A 17,571-nucleotide genomic window follows, 5' to 3' on the forward strand; every position below is an offset into this window, starting at 1 on the left:
AGAGTAGAAGGGATCTCAAATTCCCTTTGCCCATAATCTGATCTACTCTCCTTCTACAACATACACCTTCTGGCCTTCAGGTCAGCCACCTCAGTCCAAGGGATCTCCATGCAAGGTAAAGCAATAAAATAGGACACAATGCTCAACTTCAGGACCCAAAAAAAAAAACCAAACATTGTTTTAAATAAGGAGCACAGTCAAGACTCACTGAAGTTTCTGCACTGACTTTTATTTATTTATTTTTCAGAACTGGCTTTTACAAAGGCCCAATTCTTTCCTCTTAGAAAATCAACAGTCTGAAAAAGGCAAAATTTTTTCCATGCTTAGGAATCTTTCTGTTCAGTTGAGACAAGTTCATGTCCACTGTCTTCCACCGTCACACCAGCTTTCTTACAGAGCACCCAAGGGTCAGTGGAGAACAAACATCTAGTTCTAATTGACAATTTCTAGACAAGATACAAATGAGAAACCTTGCATGAAAATTTAATGTTACAGGAAGTCCACAAAACAGAGTAGCTAATGTCACCATCAGTTAAATTCAAATCCAACTTATATTAAACCTGTTTTCCTCCATCTTCTAGAACAACTTGTTCTACCAAGATAGTCATAGCATCTCTTCTGGCATTTATTTAAAGTAACACACTTCCAGGAATGCAGGTGCTGATGAGTTAGTGTACCTCATAATCCATCATATCAATAACATTTAGGTACTGTAAGTTTTTATTTACATCCAGAATCCAGAACATTCATGGAAGATGTTTTTTTTTTTTTTTTCCTATAAAAACAAAAACAAATGCAGTTAATCTGGATAGATACTAAACACCTTGCTTCACTCTGGGGGGCTCATCTGGGATGTCCGAGTAGACTGTATCCAGAGGCTGCCAGTGACAATTCATGAGGGAATCATAGAGTTCTTCACTTCTCAACATAAACTCCTTGTTTAATTCTTCAATATTCAAATGAAGATGTGAATCTGCAAGAAGACAATAATAGAAACGAAGAAAATAGAGTTTTACAGAACACGTATTGTAAATGGCTGGAAACTAGAGAGTTTGTAAAAAGCACAAGCAGGAAGAATTACACTAAAGGTTGACTTTTTAAAATTCTGTGTGATCTTTCAGTAAGACGTGAAGATAGAAATTTAAGTTATAGAAGCAGCAATATCATCAAACTCAACATAAGTGGTGGAGGAGAAAAAGGGAGATTCAAGTGATATTCTAGAGATGAATTCCATTCGGGGAAACAGGGAAAGAGAAGGTCACGGGTAAGCCCCGAGTTCCTGGCCTAAGCACCTGGGTGGACAGTGAGCCAAACCCAGGGTTCCTAGGATCCTGCTTTGAGATGCTACTTTATCTGCTTATTTCACAGATGAAGTGAATAAATTTTATATAGTAACTAATTCAAAAGCACACGAAGACCTGGGATGGCATGGTGTTATCATGAAGGCATTAGATCTGGGTTTGCAGTCCAGGTTGTCAGATTTCCAAAGGTATCTAAGACTTTCAATGTTACAGATTTTTTTAAATATTATCCTTGTTTTATTTTTTTGTCCTTGTACTAAATGTAACTAAAGAAGCCCTTTCTGTTTCCCTTTGTGCATTTTGGAAGTCTAAATGCATTCCAGGACTATCCTTTGTATGCCTGATAGGGACTGAATGCCTGTGTCCCAACTTCCTCCCAAATTCATATATTGAAGACTTAATCCTTGATATGGTAGAATTTGGAGATGGGGCCTTGGAGAGATAATTAGCATTTGGTGAGGTCATAAGAATAGAATCCTGGTCTAGGGCCATTAGTGCCTTTATATGAAAAGGCACCAGAGAGTCTGCACAAAGCAGAGATCATGTGAGGACAGTGAGAGGAGGGTCACCTGAAAGCCAGAAGAGAGTCCTCACCAGAAACCAAACTGGCCAGAACCTGGACTTCCAGTTTGGAGAGGCGTGAGAAAGTAAACTTCTGTTGGTTAAGCCACCCAGCCTAGAGCTGTCCTTAACTGTAATGCAGCACCCTGAGTTATTAATCATTTTATGACAGAGATCATCAAATAGGCATTGGTGGCTGTGTTGTCTGATTCTTGATTTGAGGAGCTTCCTAACATTTTTGAGTCATATAACCTTTGAGAGTTTCTAGTTGTGAAATTATGTTTCTATTTTTAACCCCTGAACTTTCTGAAATTTTCTTTCTAAAAGTCATGCCTTAGGTTCCATCCTTCAAGTTAAAGGCACTTCTCTCTCCCTCACTCCCTCCCTGTCCCCACCCTCTTCCTCTCTCTCTCTCTCCCTCTCTCCTTCCCTTGCTCCTATAACCTGTGGACAAGAAAACAGACACAGTGTGGTCAGCTACAAACCCCATATTCTGTGGTTTAGGTGTTGGCCACAGCTCTAACAGAAGTCTATGAAAGCAAAATGCTTACTTCTTCCCTAAACCCGTGGGCCTTCTAGACCTATGCTGCTGTGAGGGGGGTGGGAAGTAAAAAAAATTTCCCTCTACTTCTGAGAATTTCATAATTGAATCTATGAAGGAAAACAACAGTAGGCAGATTAACAGGAGAAAAAGCATACAAACTGATCACATGCATGTGTGGGGCATCATATCAAAGAAAAGTGAATACCTGAAAACACAGTGAGATCTAGAAGCTTTTTTATACACTTTTTTTTTTTTTTTTTTTTTTTTGGTACTGGAGATTTAACCCAGGGGCACTTAACCACTGAGCCATATCACCAGCCCTTTTTTATATTTTATTTTAAGACAGGGTCTTGCTGAGTTGCTTAGGACCTCACTAAATTACTGAGGCTGGCTTTGAACTTGTGATCTTCCTGCCTCAGCCTCCCAAGCTGCTGGGATTACAGGCGTGCACCATCTCACCCATCTATATACCTTCTTTATGGGGGAGAAAAAAGGAAGTAGACAACTTAGAGGAAAGTAAATAATTACTGGGAAAGATAAATGGGCTCTTAGAAGAATGTCTGGGTATGGTGTCTGTCTTCAGCCTCCCTTCCTGTGATGTAGGTAAGCTTCTTTAGTTGATCAAATTCCTGGGGAGGGGGGTTTCAGGAAAACCATTTCCTTTGGAGGATCTGTCCCCAAGCAGATAAAGGAAGTTCAAAGAAAGCCTTTCCCTGCACCTGCTGCTCCCCAGGTGCCCTTGGCTTGAAGTAACCAGCTCAACAAAGCAGCATATTTGCCAAACTCCTTCACTGTTCAACACAATAGCCACTAACAACAGGTGGCTACGGAATAAGGGACACAGCTATCCATGCATGGGATATGAGGATAAAATATACACCTCATTGAAAGATGATAGTTTCCAGGGGTTAGGGGAAGGAGGAAGGAGAGATTATCACTGGATTTGCTTTCAGTTTTACAAGATGAAGAGAGTTCTAAAGATGGAAAGTAGTAATGATTGCACAAGATAATGAATCCACTTAATGCTTAAGAATGTTTAAGGTGAAAAATGTGTGTTTTACCACTACAAAAAATTGGAAAAAAATATATTACATTTCAAAGACTTGGCAGAAAAATGTAAAAGTCTCCTTAATTCTTTGTATTTTGACTACACATTGAAATAATATTTGGGATATTATCCTACTCAGTTTGAGCTGCTATAAAAGAACAATATGAGTAGGATATTATCCTACTCCGTTTGAGCTGCTATAAAATAACAATATAAATATGGATGACTTATAAACAACAGAGACTGATTGCTCGCAGTTCTGGAGACTGGAAGCCGAGATCAGGGTGCCAGAATGGTCAAGTTATGGAGAGGGTCCTATTCTCAGTGGCAGACTGCAAAGATGTCATTTCCTCCCATGGTGGAAAGCAAAGAGCAAGGACCCACGCTCACTAGTGGCTCTTATAGGGGCACTAGCCTCATGACCCCATTCAAACCTAACCACCCCTAAAGGCACCATCACATGGAGGGTTAGGGGTCCCTATAAGAATTGGGAGGAGAGACACAAACATTCATTCCATGACATATGTTAAGTAAAAGAAATATTATTAAACTGGGTGTGGTGGCACACATTTAGAATTCCAGCAATTCAGGAGGGTGATGCAGGAAGATGGCAAGTTCGAGGACAGCCTCTGCAACTTCACAAGACCCTGTCTCAAGTAAAAAAAATTTTTTTTTTAAAAAGACTGGGGACACAGCTGGGTGATAGAGTGCCCCTGAATTCAATCCCAAATAACAAAAGGAAAGAATAAAAAAGAAATATTATTAATTCTACCTGTCTCTTTAGTTTTCTTAAAAGTTCTAGGAAATTTTAAATTATCTATCTGGATGGCTTGATGTTTTGTGTTACATTTCTACTGAGGTAGAATAAGAAACAGGTATAAAGGAGACATAAAGGAAGGACAAGAAAATAGGATGTTTTAAAATATTTTTTTAGTTGTACACGGACACAACACCTTTATTTTGTTTATTAACCTTTATGTAGTGCTGAGTAGTTAACCCAGTGCCTCACATGTGCTAGGCAAGTGCCAACCCCAGCCCAAAATAGGATTTTAATTCAGAAGTTCCACATGGTTTCCTAGGCTCACTTCCTAAGCCAGTTTCTCTTATAGTTCTGTTCTTCCCAAATTTCTGTGAAATCTGTAAATCTATCTGAGCATTGTTAATTAACCCTCCAATAGATAGATATGATATCTTGAGGAACCTATGACTCAGGGAACTTTTCAGTAATATCTTTTGTTCATATAACAAAGACCACTTCAGCCTGGGGACCCTGAGAACCTATCTTGAGACCACTGGACTAATATCACTCCCACATACCTTTCCATGCCTACTCCTCATCAAGTTTCCTTTAAAGAACAGCTGGGAACCCCCAAAACCTCACCTCTCTCTTGAAATAGCCCACAATCTCACTTGAACATATATTCCTTGCTTTAACCCAAAGGTCTTTCTCTCTCTTGATATTGCCCTTATTCTTTCTTAATTATATGTATCTGCTTTCCTAAAAAACCTCTGTCTATGCCTTTGACTGGCACTTGCTGAAATGTTTTTCCATCAACTATGACAAGAACACTGCTATTTCTGAGTTGAGCTCCACCTTGTTTCTGAGAACTCTTTGGACCTTTCTTTAGAGACATTTCTTTTTTTTTTTTTTTTGAATGACATCACTGAGCCATGCTACTTCAGATCTATGACTAGCTAACAGTTGGTCATTAGGTGCCACTTCTGCTAAGACCCTTAAGAGCGATTTAGATATCACACATAGTGCACGCCTATAATCTCAGCTGCTCAGGATGCTGAGGCAGGAGGATGGAGAGGTTAAAGCCAGCCTCAGAAATTTAGTGAGGCCCTAGATAGCTTAATGAGACTCTGTCTCAAAATAAAGAATAAAAAGGACTAGGGATGTGGCTCAGTGGTTAAGTGCCCCTGGGTTCAACCTCTGGTACAAAAAAAAAAAAGAAAGAAAGAAACCACACTTAGCTACCCTATGAGAGGAGTATGAATGTCCCTACTTTAAAGTAGGGGAAACCCATACACTGGAGATTTGGGGGGATTACAGAGCTAATCAGTGGGATCTGAGTCCTGGCATTGTGGATTCAGAAAGATCACTCTTCCTATAAGCTCTTCTGCTATTATTTTTAATTTCTGCATAGCTAACGAAGGCATGGAGAACAGCTCATACTTTAACCCCAAAGAAACCCCCAGCAAGCTAAATAAGTAAATATGTAAATTAAAGTACTAAAAACTAGAACTGCCCAATAGCATGTAAAGATTTATTTTAAACAACTATTTCCTGTCCTTGAAATAAGTACTTCACTTAAAATGAGTACCCACTCATCTGAAAATTCTGTTTGCTCCCATCTTTGATGGGGATCACAAAGGCAGTGTATGGGTTTGTCAGGCAGCAGCTCACGTAGGAGAAAGGGACCAGACAGACATGTGACAAGAATCGGGCAACAGTGTTCTCTGTATTTCTCCTCTATGTCTCTTTCCCATTACTTAAAATACAAGCAAAATATTTTCTTTCCTTCCTCAAAAGGGACACATTCAGAAAACTGGGTCCTTCCCTGAGTAGAAAAACTTTGTTCTTTTCAAAGTAGAACAATAGAAACCACCACCTGCCTGTCATTTTAGAACCACCTGTCATGGTCCATTTTATGCTGAGACTGGGTGATTTATAATAAACAGAAATGTATTTAGCTCATTTTCTGGTGACTGAAAAGTGCAGGATTGAGGGGCAGCGCCTGGCCAGGCTCTGCTTGCAGCATCATCCCATGGCAGAAGGGCAACAGGTGACAAGGATTGGCTCATCCTTTTGTCATGAATCCACTCCCACAGTAACTGCAACAACCCTTGCAAGAAGACAGAACTCTCAAGATCCGGTCACCTCTTAAAGGGCCCACCTCCCAACACTGTTGCTTTGGAGTTTGGTTTGCCAATGCCTAAACTTTGGCAGACACCATTTGAACTCAGCAGAACGCAAAGTCTAAACGTATGGAGGGAACGGATCTTAAACTACACACTGTTGTCTTAGTTTTTGGAAATGTCTCCATTCCCCCCATCCTTCAGAAACCCCCTCAGGGGTGGATCAGCTGACATTGATCCTATAGAAACAGATTCCCCAAACAGGACAAATTACTGAAGAGAAAGGCATCAGCAACTTGTGCTGGAATGTTCCAGGAAGATCTCACAGTTTCCAGCAAGCTGAGTGGGTGAAGAAGCAAGAAACATGGTTAAGTTTTGTTTTCAATCATGGTGACACAAGGTTCACTTTACCTTCTAGTGGGTCCTCATCTTGGTGTTCAGATGCAGCTGTGGTTTCCTACAAAGAAAAATGGGTATCTTAAGAAAAAAAAGAAAATTATAAAGATTGAACATCAATACATGCTTTCTTGGGAAAAAATATTTAGCTCTCAAAAATAAGATATAAAAGTCTAAGCTCCACTAAGCACATTTAGGTTGAATTTTGATCAGAAGAATCTTTAAATATTATAACACTACAATTATGAAATGAGTGAACTGAGCCAACAGAAGAAAAGTCACTAAGGAGGGACATGCCTGGCAGAGGCTTCTGGCCTGTCTGTAGCTTCTGAAAAGTGACCTTTTAGGTCTTTGGCTGGATCCCTGGGCATCCTGACTTCTTATTCCTAAACTAGATGGCACTCTCTCCACCTGTACCCCGACTTTTGTTCCAAAACACAACCTGCAGTCTCCACAAACACATTTTCCTCATGACCCAGACCCACGGTTCAGCTAAGTTTGGGGACATTAAAGTTTTCAAGGAAATGCAGAGGCTGCAGAAGAGCAGACCAATCAATCATGGTTTTTACCTGAGAGAAGTAAATTCCAGAAGCAGTCCTGAAGTCAATCTCTGTTGGTTAACTCAGACTGTATTGGCGCTTCTGGAGCAGCTCACATGTTAATGACCCCTTCTACACACCTGCTGGGAACTTTCATTTTCAGGCATGTGCAGCTATTCCAAGGAACTGTCCTAACCCAGAAATTAACTCCTGTAACAATGCTTAATGAAACCTCCCTTGCTAATAAGAAAAAGATGATATTGAGAGCCAAAGATCTCTCTCTCCAGTACACCTGAAAGTATGTCACCTCTTCACTCTGAAATATGTCTTGGTTTGGAAAATAAAAGATATAGTTATCATAAATCTAATCACATGATCTGTGTCTTTTTTCTATTTGGAAATGGCCAATATCACCAAAATCTGCTTAAAGGAGGTCTTTCCTAAAATATAAGGTCCAGGTCTCACATGTCCTCCTTTTCAATGTGTGCTCTGATAAACATGAATCCTAAATGGCCAGGGATAAGCAGAAACTACCTGGAGACAGAGCATTTTGCCCACCCAGGTCGTCCTTAAAAAAAGTGCCTATATAAATGGTTGGAGGTAGCCTAGAGAAGTTGTGCTGATGGACCCCAAAGACCTGAGAATCATTTTGAACACATTACTTCCTCTGATCTTGGGCAAGTCACCATATCAAAATGTAAAGGAGGGGCCTCTTTGGGGTGTTGGACTAACCCATGAATTTGGGGGGGCTAAGGACCAGGCAGAACATGGTGGGGAATAAAATTATAGCATCTCGTGGAGAATACATGTCATCAGACAAGACCAAAATAAGGTCTTGGGAGTGAGAAACCCACCACAGAGCCTTCCAGCTTCCCCTTCAGGAATACCCACGAGGATGATTGGCAGATGGCAGTGTGGTAACTAGTCACTAACAGTATATTTATAATAATTAAAGGAACAAGTGCATTCTATAAGTAATAATTCAACTAGACAAAGGGATCAAAAAAATCCAGAAGGGGATCAAAAAACTCTAAAATGGTTAGAAAAATGGAGGGAAGGGTTAATCGGGTGAGGAAAAAAAAGGATGTTAATTTTTTTTTAAAGTTCTCATGATTGGAAGAGAAATTTTTTAAAACAATTTCTGAAGCTGATGATATACTCATACCCAGATCTCCCTATTTAAAGATACAAAGGGAAACCACTAAGAGGAAAAGAAAGGAAGATGTGAAAGAAAGTGCACTACACTTAAAGTGATGATTTTTGGTTTTTTGTAAAAAGTGATGCAATACTGAACATCTGCTAAAAAGGAGAAACCCAAACTGAGTTTAAAAAAAGAGATGAGAAATCTAAAGAGAAATTTTTACATAAGAGGCGCCTAAAACAGACTAAAAACAAAATTGAAAATGAGAGTTTGGGCAAAAAAGATGCAAAGCAAATGTAAATTTTAGAAACCAAGGGTCTAGATAGATTTAAATTCAATTTTGATGTTAAGGCCAAGGCCATCACACAATCACCACAAACCCAGAAGGAAAGTCCATAACCTTTTGAGTGCAAAGTGTGAATTTCCCTAAGTAACTTATGCAATCAAGCAAAGGGGACACCCCTCAACCAGAAAAAGTAGAGAAAGGACAGTAACAAGGTCATGGGACACAGATACCAGTGAACATTATAAAAGATGTTTGCCCTGAACAGTAGGCCCTGCCTCCCTTGCCTGTGAGACTGGCTAATCATACACAGATCCAGGAGAAATAAGCACAGCCCACCACTGTAAGGGAAAGGGAAGGTTTTTTCATGGCTAATCTCCTGTTTAACATTTTAAATGTTATATCCTTTAGTCCAGCCCTTCCTCTTCCAGAGAAGTTATTCTTAGCGAAACAAAACATTCAGGCACATGTTTGAAGATAGGTTGAAGGAAATTTTTTGAAGCACTGAAAACATTTCAAAAGTCAGATAAAGGATGAGATAAAAACACAGAACATCTAAATGGGAGATTTTAGGGTTTTTTCTTGGTGCTGTAGATTGAACTGCATGCGAAGCACAAGCTCTACCTCTGAGCTGTACCCCAGCCCCTTGACTGGGGATTTTTAGAAAATTTTAAAGAAAGCTCTCTGCAAACGATGTATAAACAGAAGCAAGAAACAAGCCATATGTATACTGTATTCTTAACCAAAACACCCCACCTGACCCCCAAACAGAAACAGGGCCTAACCTCACTGATTCAGCAAGAGTAAAGGGGAAAGATCTAAAAGACTTAGATCTACTCCAAGAGGGCTTTTTTTTTTTTTTTTTTTTCTTTCCGAAGTGGAGGGAATGAAGAAGAGGAAGGGTATGGAGGGTATGGAGAAGATTTTCCTTACTAGAAATATGCTACTCTAGCTGGGTAGAGTGGAGTATGCTTGTAATTCCAACAGCTCAAGAGGCTGAGGCAAGAGGATTGTGAGTTCAAGACCAGCCTCAGCAATTTAGTGAGGCCCTAAGAAACTTAGCAAGATCCTGTCTCAAACTTTAAAATAGAAAGGGCTGGGGATGTGGTAAGTGGTGAAGTGCCCCTGAGTTCAATCCCTGGTACCAAAAAAAAAAAAAAAATTACTCTAGTAATGGCAATATTAAAATGTTTCTAAAGGGTGCTCATGTTTTCTGTTATAGTCAAACAAATCCCAAAGCTACTTCTTATCCTTGTTTAAATGTGAAAAGAGTAAAAATCTATTTTGGGATGATAATATACAATTTAGAGGGCTTGGGGTGTAGTTCAACGGTGGAGTACTTGTCTGGCATGTGCAAGGCCCTGGGTTCCAGCCACACACACACTTTAGTACCAAGAATTTAGGTCAAGAGTTCATCAGCTCATTATTTTGTTTCCAGAAAAGAGCTTTCTTTTCTCTTAAATCACTTGTAAGTCAAAATTTCTTAGGTTATGCATATGGCCAAATATATCAAATATATACAATTTGAGGAACACATACAAATCAACATGTGCAGAAGTTTTCAGGGGCCTTTTATATCAATTATACCTCAATAAGCCTGTTAATTTCTTTCCCCTTAGGTTATCAGCTTTACTGTCTGGTATTAAAACAGAGAGCCAGGCAGGCACCATAACACATCTATAATCCCAGCAAATTGGGGAGGCTGAGGCAAGAGGATTGCAAATCTGAGGCCAGCCTCAGCAACTTAGCGAGACCCCATCCCAAAGTAAAAAAAATAAAAGAACTGGAGATGTAGCTCAGTGGTAAAGTGTCCCTGGGTTCAAGTTCAAGGCCTAGCAACAAAACCAAAACAAAACAGAACAAAACAAAAACAGAGAGCCAAAGTCATGGGTGAGAGACTTTGAGAGGACATGAATGTGTCAAGAAGGAAAAATGATGTTTACACCATTGCGCACACAAATGACAAGATCCATTTCAGGGAGGGTTACCTGAGGCATAAGTGAATTTCCAGCTGGGTGTTCAGGAATCTTGGGTGCAGGAAAAAGGCTGGGTCCATTCCCCCTCACTGCGCAGCTGTAGCTGTAGCAGGAAAGAGGATAAGAGAGCTATGGCTGCTCATATCGGTCACCACTACGGTAACCCTGGCCAGTGTGGGATTCTGGCTGCCCACTCTAATAGCAGAGGAATGACAACCATGCCAACCTAGGCAGAATCACGCACAATGCCTTTTTCTTTCAAGGAAGTTTCAATTGTTCAAAAACACGTAATGTTTCAAATTGTTCAAAAACACGTAATGTTCAAAGCAATTAGTCTATCAATTGCCAAAAGTATTATATTAGTTAGAACGTAATGGCTTTCATTTCCATTTAAAGTAGGAGAGGGGAGAAACTCACTCACCTTTTCCAGCAGCAGTAATAGTTATTTTGTTGAGATATGGCAAAACTTGCAAAATTCTCCCATCTGGCCATTTATCTAGAAACTTGACAAAGGAAGACGGAAATCCACAGTTTGATTCCAGTGTCAAAAATGTCAGCATGTGCTAATCCTTACAAACAGTTTTTTACAACCTATGAGTCATTGCATTGAGTGGCGATTCCTGCTAGGCAATTAATTGCTTGATTTTCCTGACGAGGGGCAAGGGTGGGGTAGAGGCAGGGTGCACTGGTGTCAGCTGGGGAAACTTCTGCAAACTTCCTCAATTCCAGCAATCAGCACCCTTCCCGAGTGGCAGGCCTGGGAAGCAAGCAAAAAGTGTGTGTGTGTGTGTGTGTGTGTGTGTGTGTGTGTGTGTGAGAGAGAGAGAGAGAGAGAGAGAGAGAGAGAGAGAGAGAGAGAGAGAGAGCTATAGAGAACCTAGACGTCTCCACAGCACCCTTGCCATAGGTAAGAATCACTTTTAATGACTAAAACCTTAAGACAACTACCAGAATCTGATATTCTTTCCCCAAGTTATCTTCGATTAGAACTGGCACTGAATGATCTTTTTAATCCCCTGCAGGTTGAAATCATTATCCTAACCAGCTGCAAAATCAAGAGGCAGAGAAGTGTATATCACACACACACATACACCCTACATTAATGCAGGGACAGATAAAATTTTAAAGAGGCCAGTCATGGTGACACACACCTATAATCCCAGCAGCAACCCTGAGGCTGAGGCAGGAAGATCAAAAGTTTGAGGTCAGCCCAGGGAATTTAGTGAGACCCTGTCTCAAAAAATAAAAAATAAAAAGGGCAGAGGGTATAGTTCAGTGGTAGAACACCACTGGGTTCAATCCCAGAACTATTAAAATAAAAGGGTCTGGGGATGTAGCTTGGTGATAGCCTCTGAGTTCAGTCCACAGTACTGCAAATAATAATAATAACAACAACAACAATAATAATGTTGTTTTAAAAAATTAGAGCAATATTTCTGTTGTTCAGTTTTTGTTTTTTTAGGGCTGAGGACTGAAGTCCAGGTCTTGTACATATGAGGCAAGTGTTTGCCACTGAACTAAATCCCCAAACTCCAGCAATTTTTTATTTATTTTTTGGTTCCGGGGATTGAACTCAGGGTCACTCAATCTCTGAGCCACATCTCCAGCCTTATTTTGTATTTTATTTAGAGACAGGGTCCCACTGAATTGCTTAGCACTTCGCCGTTTCTGAGGCTGGCTCAAAATCCTCCTGTCTCAGCCTCCCAAGCCGCTGGGATTCCAAGTGTATGCCACTGCGCCCAGCTCTCGAGCAATTTTTAAAAGGTGAAAACATGATAAAGCAAGTGGTATTTCCAAACTTTAATGTGCATACAAATTACCTGTGCATGCTGTTTAAAACACAGGTCCTAAACCATCCAGATTTGGAGTGGAGCCTCAGAATCTACAATTCTAGCAACTTCCAACACTTTAGAGTAGCAAGGTGTGAAAATTGGACATAACTTTGGGTATAAATAAGGCACTTATGGTTGGGCCATTCCCTGAAGCTTGTCAACAGCTATTCAAATGCTTAATGTAGTCTATATTGATCTATTATGTGAAAAACAATAAACATGATGAATTCAGATTATGTAGCTATTCATTAATTGTTTCCTTAGCTCCCACCATCTGCAAGGCAGGACTAAGGGCAATGGTGGTAACTGGAGTTTGTATTCTAGCTGATCTCTCTGTCTTCAGTAAATTTTATTGATCAGTACCTGTGGCTGACATTGCTAGACACAATGAGGTTTTCTTTCTTAATAAAAGAAATCTTGTTTTACTTGGGGCACAATAGATCCAAGAAATGCATATTCTTTCCTAGCTCCTGCCTTGAAGCTGGATATGGCCAGGTGGACTGAGGAAAGCTATGTGGACAAAGGACATTTGCTTACATGGGAAGTCTCTTTGTCCTCCATCCTATTCCCAGGCTTAATGCAGATATTACAGATATGAAGCTTGGAGCCTTGAAGTGACACAAGGAAGAGTTATACACAAGAACACTGGGTCCTAAAGGTTTATTATTATTATTTTTGGCTTAGTCAAACTTTACTCAGGCTTCTGGCCCTTCTCTTAGGCCTATTTGTACACACAATTATAAAATCCAGTGCTAGCAAAAGAACCCCACTAAAGCAGTTTAGCCAGAACCCCTCAACCTGGATATCTGATCAGATTCCTCACCCTCCTCCATCTCCCAGATGATGTCTGATCACCCTGGCTTATCTTCAGCAAGGATTCTGTTAGATGGGTTTAGCCAGAAGCCCCCTCACCCCTAATGCTTCATCTTAGTTGATTTTTCACCCACTGATCCTCACTTTGCTTCTTAACTATAAATTCCTACTTGCCAATGTTGAATTCAGAGTTCAGTTCAATCTCCTCCACTGCTAGACCCGGTTATAGGGGACCCTATACTAAACACATAATCCTGAACAGTGATTTTAACAATCTGGAAGACATACAGGTCTGGCTGCCTAACAACTGAAACTGGTTTCTTCCACTATTGTTTTATAACATAACGATAAACAAAATTCCTAACTACAACAGCTTAGATAACTAATAAAACATATTAAAGGTTCTTTCTGTAAAAAATTTATTTTTTCCTTATCATTTTAGGACTGGTCTTATTTTATAGAAAGAAAATCAGATATGTGGCTATGAATGGGACAGAGTTGAGGCCACAGCTAGAATGTGGAAGTTGAACATTGATAAGGTGTAAGGAAGTTGAGGAAGGTAGAAGCCAACGTACAATGTTAAAACCACCCAAGATGACAGGAGCTGGGGAATAGATGACTGTGAGCAAGGTGCCATGATGAGAATAGGCACTTAAGGGGCCCTGGAAGTGAGTGCTATAGTACTCACAAATGTTTTACTCTTAAAATCCTCAACTGCAAACGCTGTGTACTCCCACAAAGCAGGTGAAATAAGGTTATATAGGGGTGGACAATAGACACTAAGATGTGTCCAGGGAAAGTTGGCTACTGTTATGGTTAGGATCTGCAATGTTCCTAAAGGCTCCTATGTTGAAGATTTGGTCCCCAATCTTCAGAAGTGGGACTTTGGGGAAGTAATTGGATTATGGGGCTCTGACCTCATCAATGGATTAATCAATAGGCTCATAGCTGAATGGACTATTGAGAAGTGACAGAAATATAGGAAGTGAGACCTAGTTAAAGGGAGGTTCTTGGGGAGTCCTCACCCTTTTTTCTCTCTCTGCTTCCTGGCTGTCAGGAGGACAGCACCTTTCCTCCACCACACCCTTCTGCCAAGTTTCTGCCTTGCTATAGGATTAACAGCAATAAAGCCTGCTGATTATTGACCGAAACTCTGAATCCTCCCAAAATCTTTTTTCCTGTTTTCCACAAGTATATTGTCACAGCAATGAGAAGCTGACAGGCACTATCTCTGCTTCTTTTAGCTGTAAAACACAAAGAACAAAGTCCTCCGGAAATACAGGCAACCCCACAGTCCTGCAATTTAAAATTACTACTTTTCACATTAAGAAAGGAAGGTATTTGGACAGGAATATTAGACTTTTGATACTTCTAAAAGAGCTGATTTTTCTCCACTCTATCCACCTTTTAGCCTAAGATATCCACCTTATCACCACCACCACCCCGAAAGGAAACTAGCTGGTTCCTTGCCAAATCAAAGCCAGGTGCTCAATATCTACCTGTTGAATGAATGAATGAACAAATCATTACATGACTCAAGTTGCAAAAAAACCTTTTCAAACAGTAATTTAAAATTTGGGAAAAAAATTTTGTTGTTTTACTGTTGATTACAGAACTTTCTATAGTTTGTTATTTTTTGGCAACTGGAAGCTTTCATGAGATGTATGTGTATATATATATATATATATATATATATATATATATATATATTAACATCCTTTTGGAAGAAAACAGGTTTTAAAGGAAATAAGCTCAGTTCAAATCCAGTTGAACAGATGTGTAATTTTGCATTGTTCTTCTTCAGTGAATTTTTTAACCTGAGCAAGTTATGAACATACTGCCATGGCTGTGGATGAAATGAAATGCTGCTGCTTTGTTCTCTGTGGAAGAGAATGTTCAAGAGAAGGAAATGTAAAAAGCAGCAGCAGAAGCAATAGTGTCTGATACTTTGCTGTGTGGCCTTGAAAATGATTCTGGACACATTTCAGCATTTATAATCAAAGACTGAGTTAGGGTGTTTTACCCTTCAGGAGGCATATCTTTGAAAATGTGATGAAATTTTATCAATATTCTACTCAAATTTATAGGCACATTTTGCATATAATTTCAAGGGATTCAACCTTTCCTGCCCGCTATCTTTAGCACTGTGTTAAACACTGTTTTTTTTTTAATATTTATTTTTTGTTGTAACTGGACACATATCTTTATTTTATTTATTTCTACGTGGTGCTAAGGATCCAACCCAGGGCCTCCCACATGCTAGGTGAGAGAGCACTCTACCGCTGAGCCACAAACCCAGCCCAATGCTAAGTTTTTTGAACAGATAATTTTCATGATTCTCTAACAGTTTAAAGAGGAAAATTACTTTGTTGTGTTTATGGTGCCTATGCTACAGTTTCCACTGTAGAACCAACTATATTCTAAGATTCCTGGTTGAAGCAAAGATGTTTTTTGAGTTGTAACGTACTCTAAAACTTAATAAATATTTCTACAGGTAAAAATCTGATTGTAAAAGGTGCTATAACTTAAAATTTGGGGGAGGCAATGGGTTTGAAGTGGGTAGTTGCACTACGTCCCACAGACCAAACCAATAGAGTTTAATCACAGTAACCAAGTTTTGGTAATTGGAGGCCTTACAGTCAACCAACGGATTAAGTTATGATAAACAGGCCAGTCAGTGGACTAACCTATAACTAATTAAGTTATTTTTCACGTCCCACAACCATTTTCCTATTATTGTTGTTGTCTGATCACGGTTGCTTGGAATTCTCAGAACTTGCTCTAGTTTTGGGACCTGCCCAATCTGCTAATCACATAAAGTACTACACTTATTGGTCTCAATAATTTTCCTTTTAACAACAGTAATTATCCTGTGTGCTAACTTAAACTTAGTTTTAATAAATATTAAGGAGTACCATTACTTCTCAAAAAGCAGTTGAGACTTCTTTGGGGGAAATAAGGCAGGGTGAGGGACATTCTAGAAGCAACACTATAAAATATGTGATATTGAAAATTTTACTAAAAGTTTCTTTTCCCTTTTTGCATGAGAGACTACTACTATTGCATTAACTGCCATAGAGTAAGATGCCAAAAGTCATGTTTAAAATAAAATGAGACTTCAAAGAAACATCCTTACTCATTATCTGTCCCATGTCAAAGAGACACTTTCCCATTCCTGGGATTCTAGTGGTGTTCTGGAGGATGTCATTACAGTAATAGAAACTAAAGTCAAATAATTTGACCTTTTGTAACAGTAACATTAGTATCAACTCAAGGAAATGATCTGTAACAGTGAATAGATTAGTTTGTTTATAGCATTTCAGTGTCTTGAGTGCTTACAAGTGGAGTAGCCAAAGTTGGCAGAATACAGGCCCTTCCTGGCGCTTCCATGACAAAGCATCAAAGCGAAATCGTTCCCACAAGACCCAAACATGCATCACTTAAGATATGTACCGAGTTAAATAGGTATGGGCGATTCAGAACACCAGAGAAAACAAAAACATTAGGAAACAAAAGGCTCTAAGCACTGAAGGATTTATTGCCATTGAAAGCCGGTGGGGTTGAAGATTAGAAGTGGACTAATGCAAGAACCCCTGTCAAATGAACCTGATATGGGAGTTAGGAGAACTGTACGATCTAAGATTTACGCTAATGGGAGCTCGTGGGAAAGCTGCAATTCCCAACACATCCCTACATCTCTACTTAAACCTTACGACTTAAAACCTTAAATGTAAAATGCTTTTGTAAAACGTTTGCCCTTAAACTGGAAACAGGTGGGAGAGGGAGATGGTAACTGAAATAAAACGTCAGATTTCCTTCTAGATTCTTCACCAACGATGACCGTGCCCTTCTCTCTCGAGTCATCTGTTCTTTGTCCCTTCACGTGCGGGGTCATCCTCCCTCTCCAAGATACGCCATAACGTTGGCCGATCTGACCCCGGGGAGAAGACGCGCGACAGGACCCGGCAGGGCCGGCAGGAACCCCGGAGGCCGACTTCTAGGGCCCCAAACTGAGTCCTGCGCGCTCACGCCTGTGGCTACGACCCCAGCGCTGGCACCGCCGGCTCCGGGAACCGATGAAGCTCAAGTCCCACTCTTTCTCGTCCTGTAACGCCAAAAAGCCTCCCTCCACCGCTGCCTGCACAAAAACAAAATCTAACATCTAAACACAGCCGGTGAGGAAGCACCGAGATACTGACCACAACATCTAACACGCGATCCCAGTCGCCCTCCCGCCCTCCAGGAACCGACCCCGCCCCTTCCTGGGAGTTGCGG

General features: G+C 40.1%; 1 protein-coding gene across 2 annotated transcripts; it reads right to left on the minus strand.

The window, feature by feature from the left end:
* Nucleotides 1–255: 255 nt before the first annotated feature.
* C6H6orf52 (chromosome 6 C6orf52 homolog) lies at nucleotides 256–17,525 on the minus strand. Of its 2 annotated transcripts, none has more exons than XM_076857897.1 (5): nucleotides 17,496–17,525; nucleotides 11,073–11,154; nucleotides 10,664–10,754; nucleotides 6,728–6,773; nucleotides 256–973 (listed from the first exon to the last, which is right to left on the minus strand). In XM_076857897.1, the coding sequence occupies exons 2-5, from the start codon at nucleotides 11,141–11,143 to the stop codon at nucleotides 816–818; spliced, it is 366 nt and encodes a 121-aa protein (XP_076714012.1). In that variant the 5' UTR covers nucleotides 11,144–11,154; nucleotides 17,496–17,525; the 3' UTR covers nucleotides 256–815. The 2 variants fall into 2 exon arrangements, with proteins under 2 accessions (XP_076714012.1, XP_076714013.1); XM_076857898.1 differs by lacking the exon at nucleotides 17,496–17,525 and adding an exon at nucleotides 14,322–14,413.
* Nucleotides 17,526–17,571: the final 46 nt, after the last annotated feature.

This window comes from Callospermophilus lateralis, chromosome 6 (assembly GCF_048772815.1).
Source record: "Callospermophilus lateralis isolate mCalLat2 chromosome 6, mCalLat2.hap1, whole genome shotgun sequence".
In the NCBI taxonomy this organism is placed as follows: domain Eukaryota; kingdom Metazoa; phylum Chordata; class Mammalia; order Rodentia; family Sciuridae; genus Callospermophilus; species Callospermophilus lateralis.

What these genes read in the sequence shown, in the direction of transcription:
- C6H6orf52 (XM_076857897.1), bottom strand. Translation starts at nt 11,143, where the DNA reads ATGGCCAGATGGGAGAATTTTGCAAGTTTTGCCATATCTCAACAAAAT. An exon ending in GAAATTCACTTATGCCTCAG is followed by an intron (nt 6,774 to 10,663) that starts GTAACCCTCCCT and finishes TTTTCTTTGTAG; the next exon opens with GAAACCACAGCTGCATCTGA. An exon ending in AGATGAGGACCCACTAGAAG is followed by an intron (nt 974 to 6,727) that starts GTAAAGTGAACC and finishes GTCTTCTTGCAG; the next exon opens with ATTCACATCTTCATTTGAAT.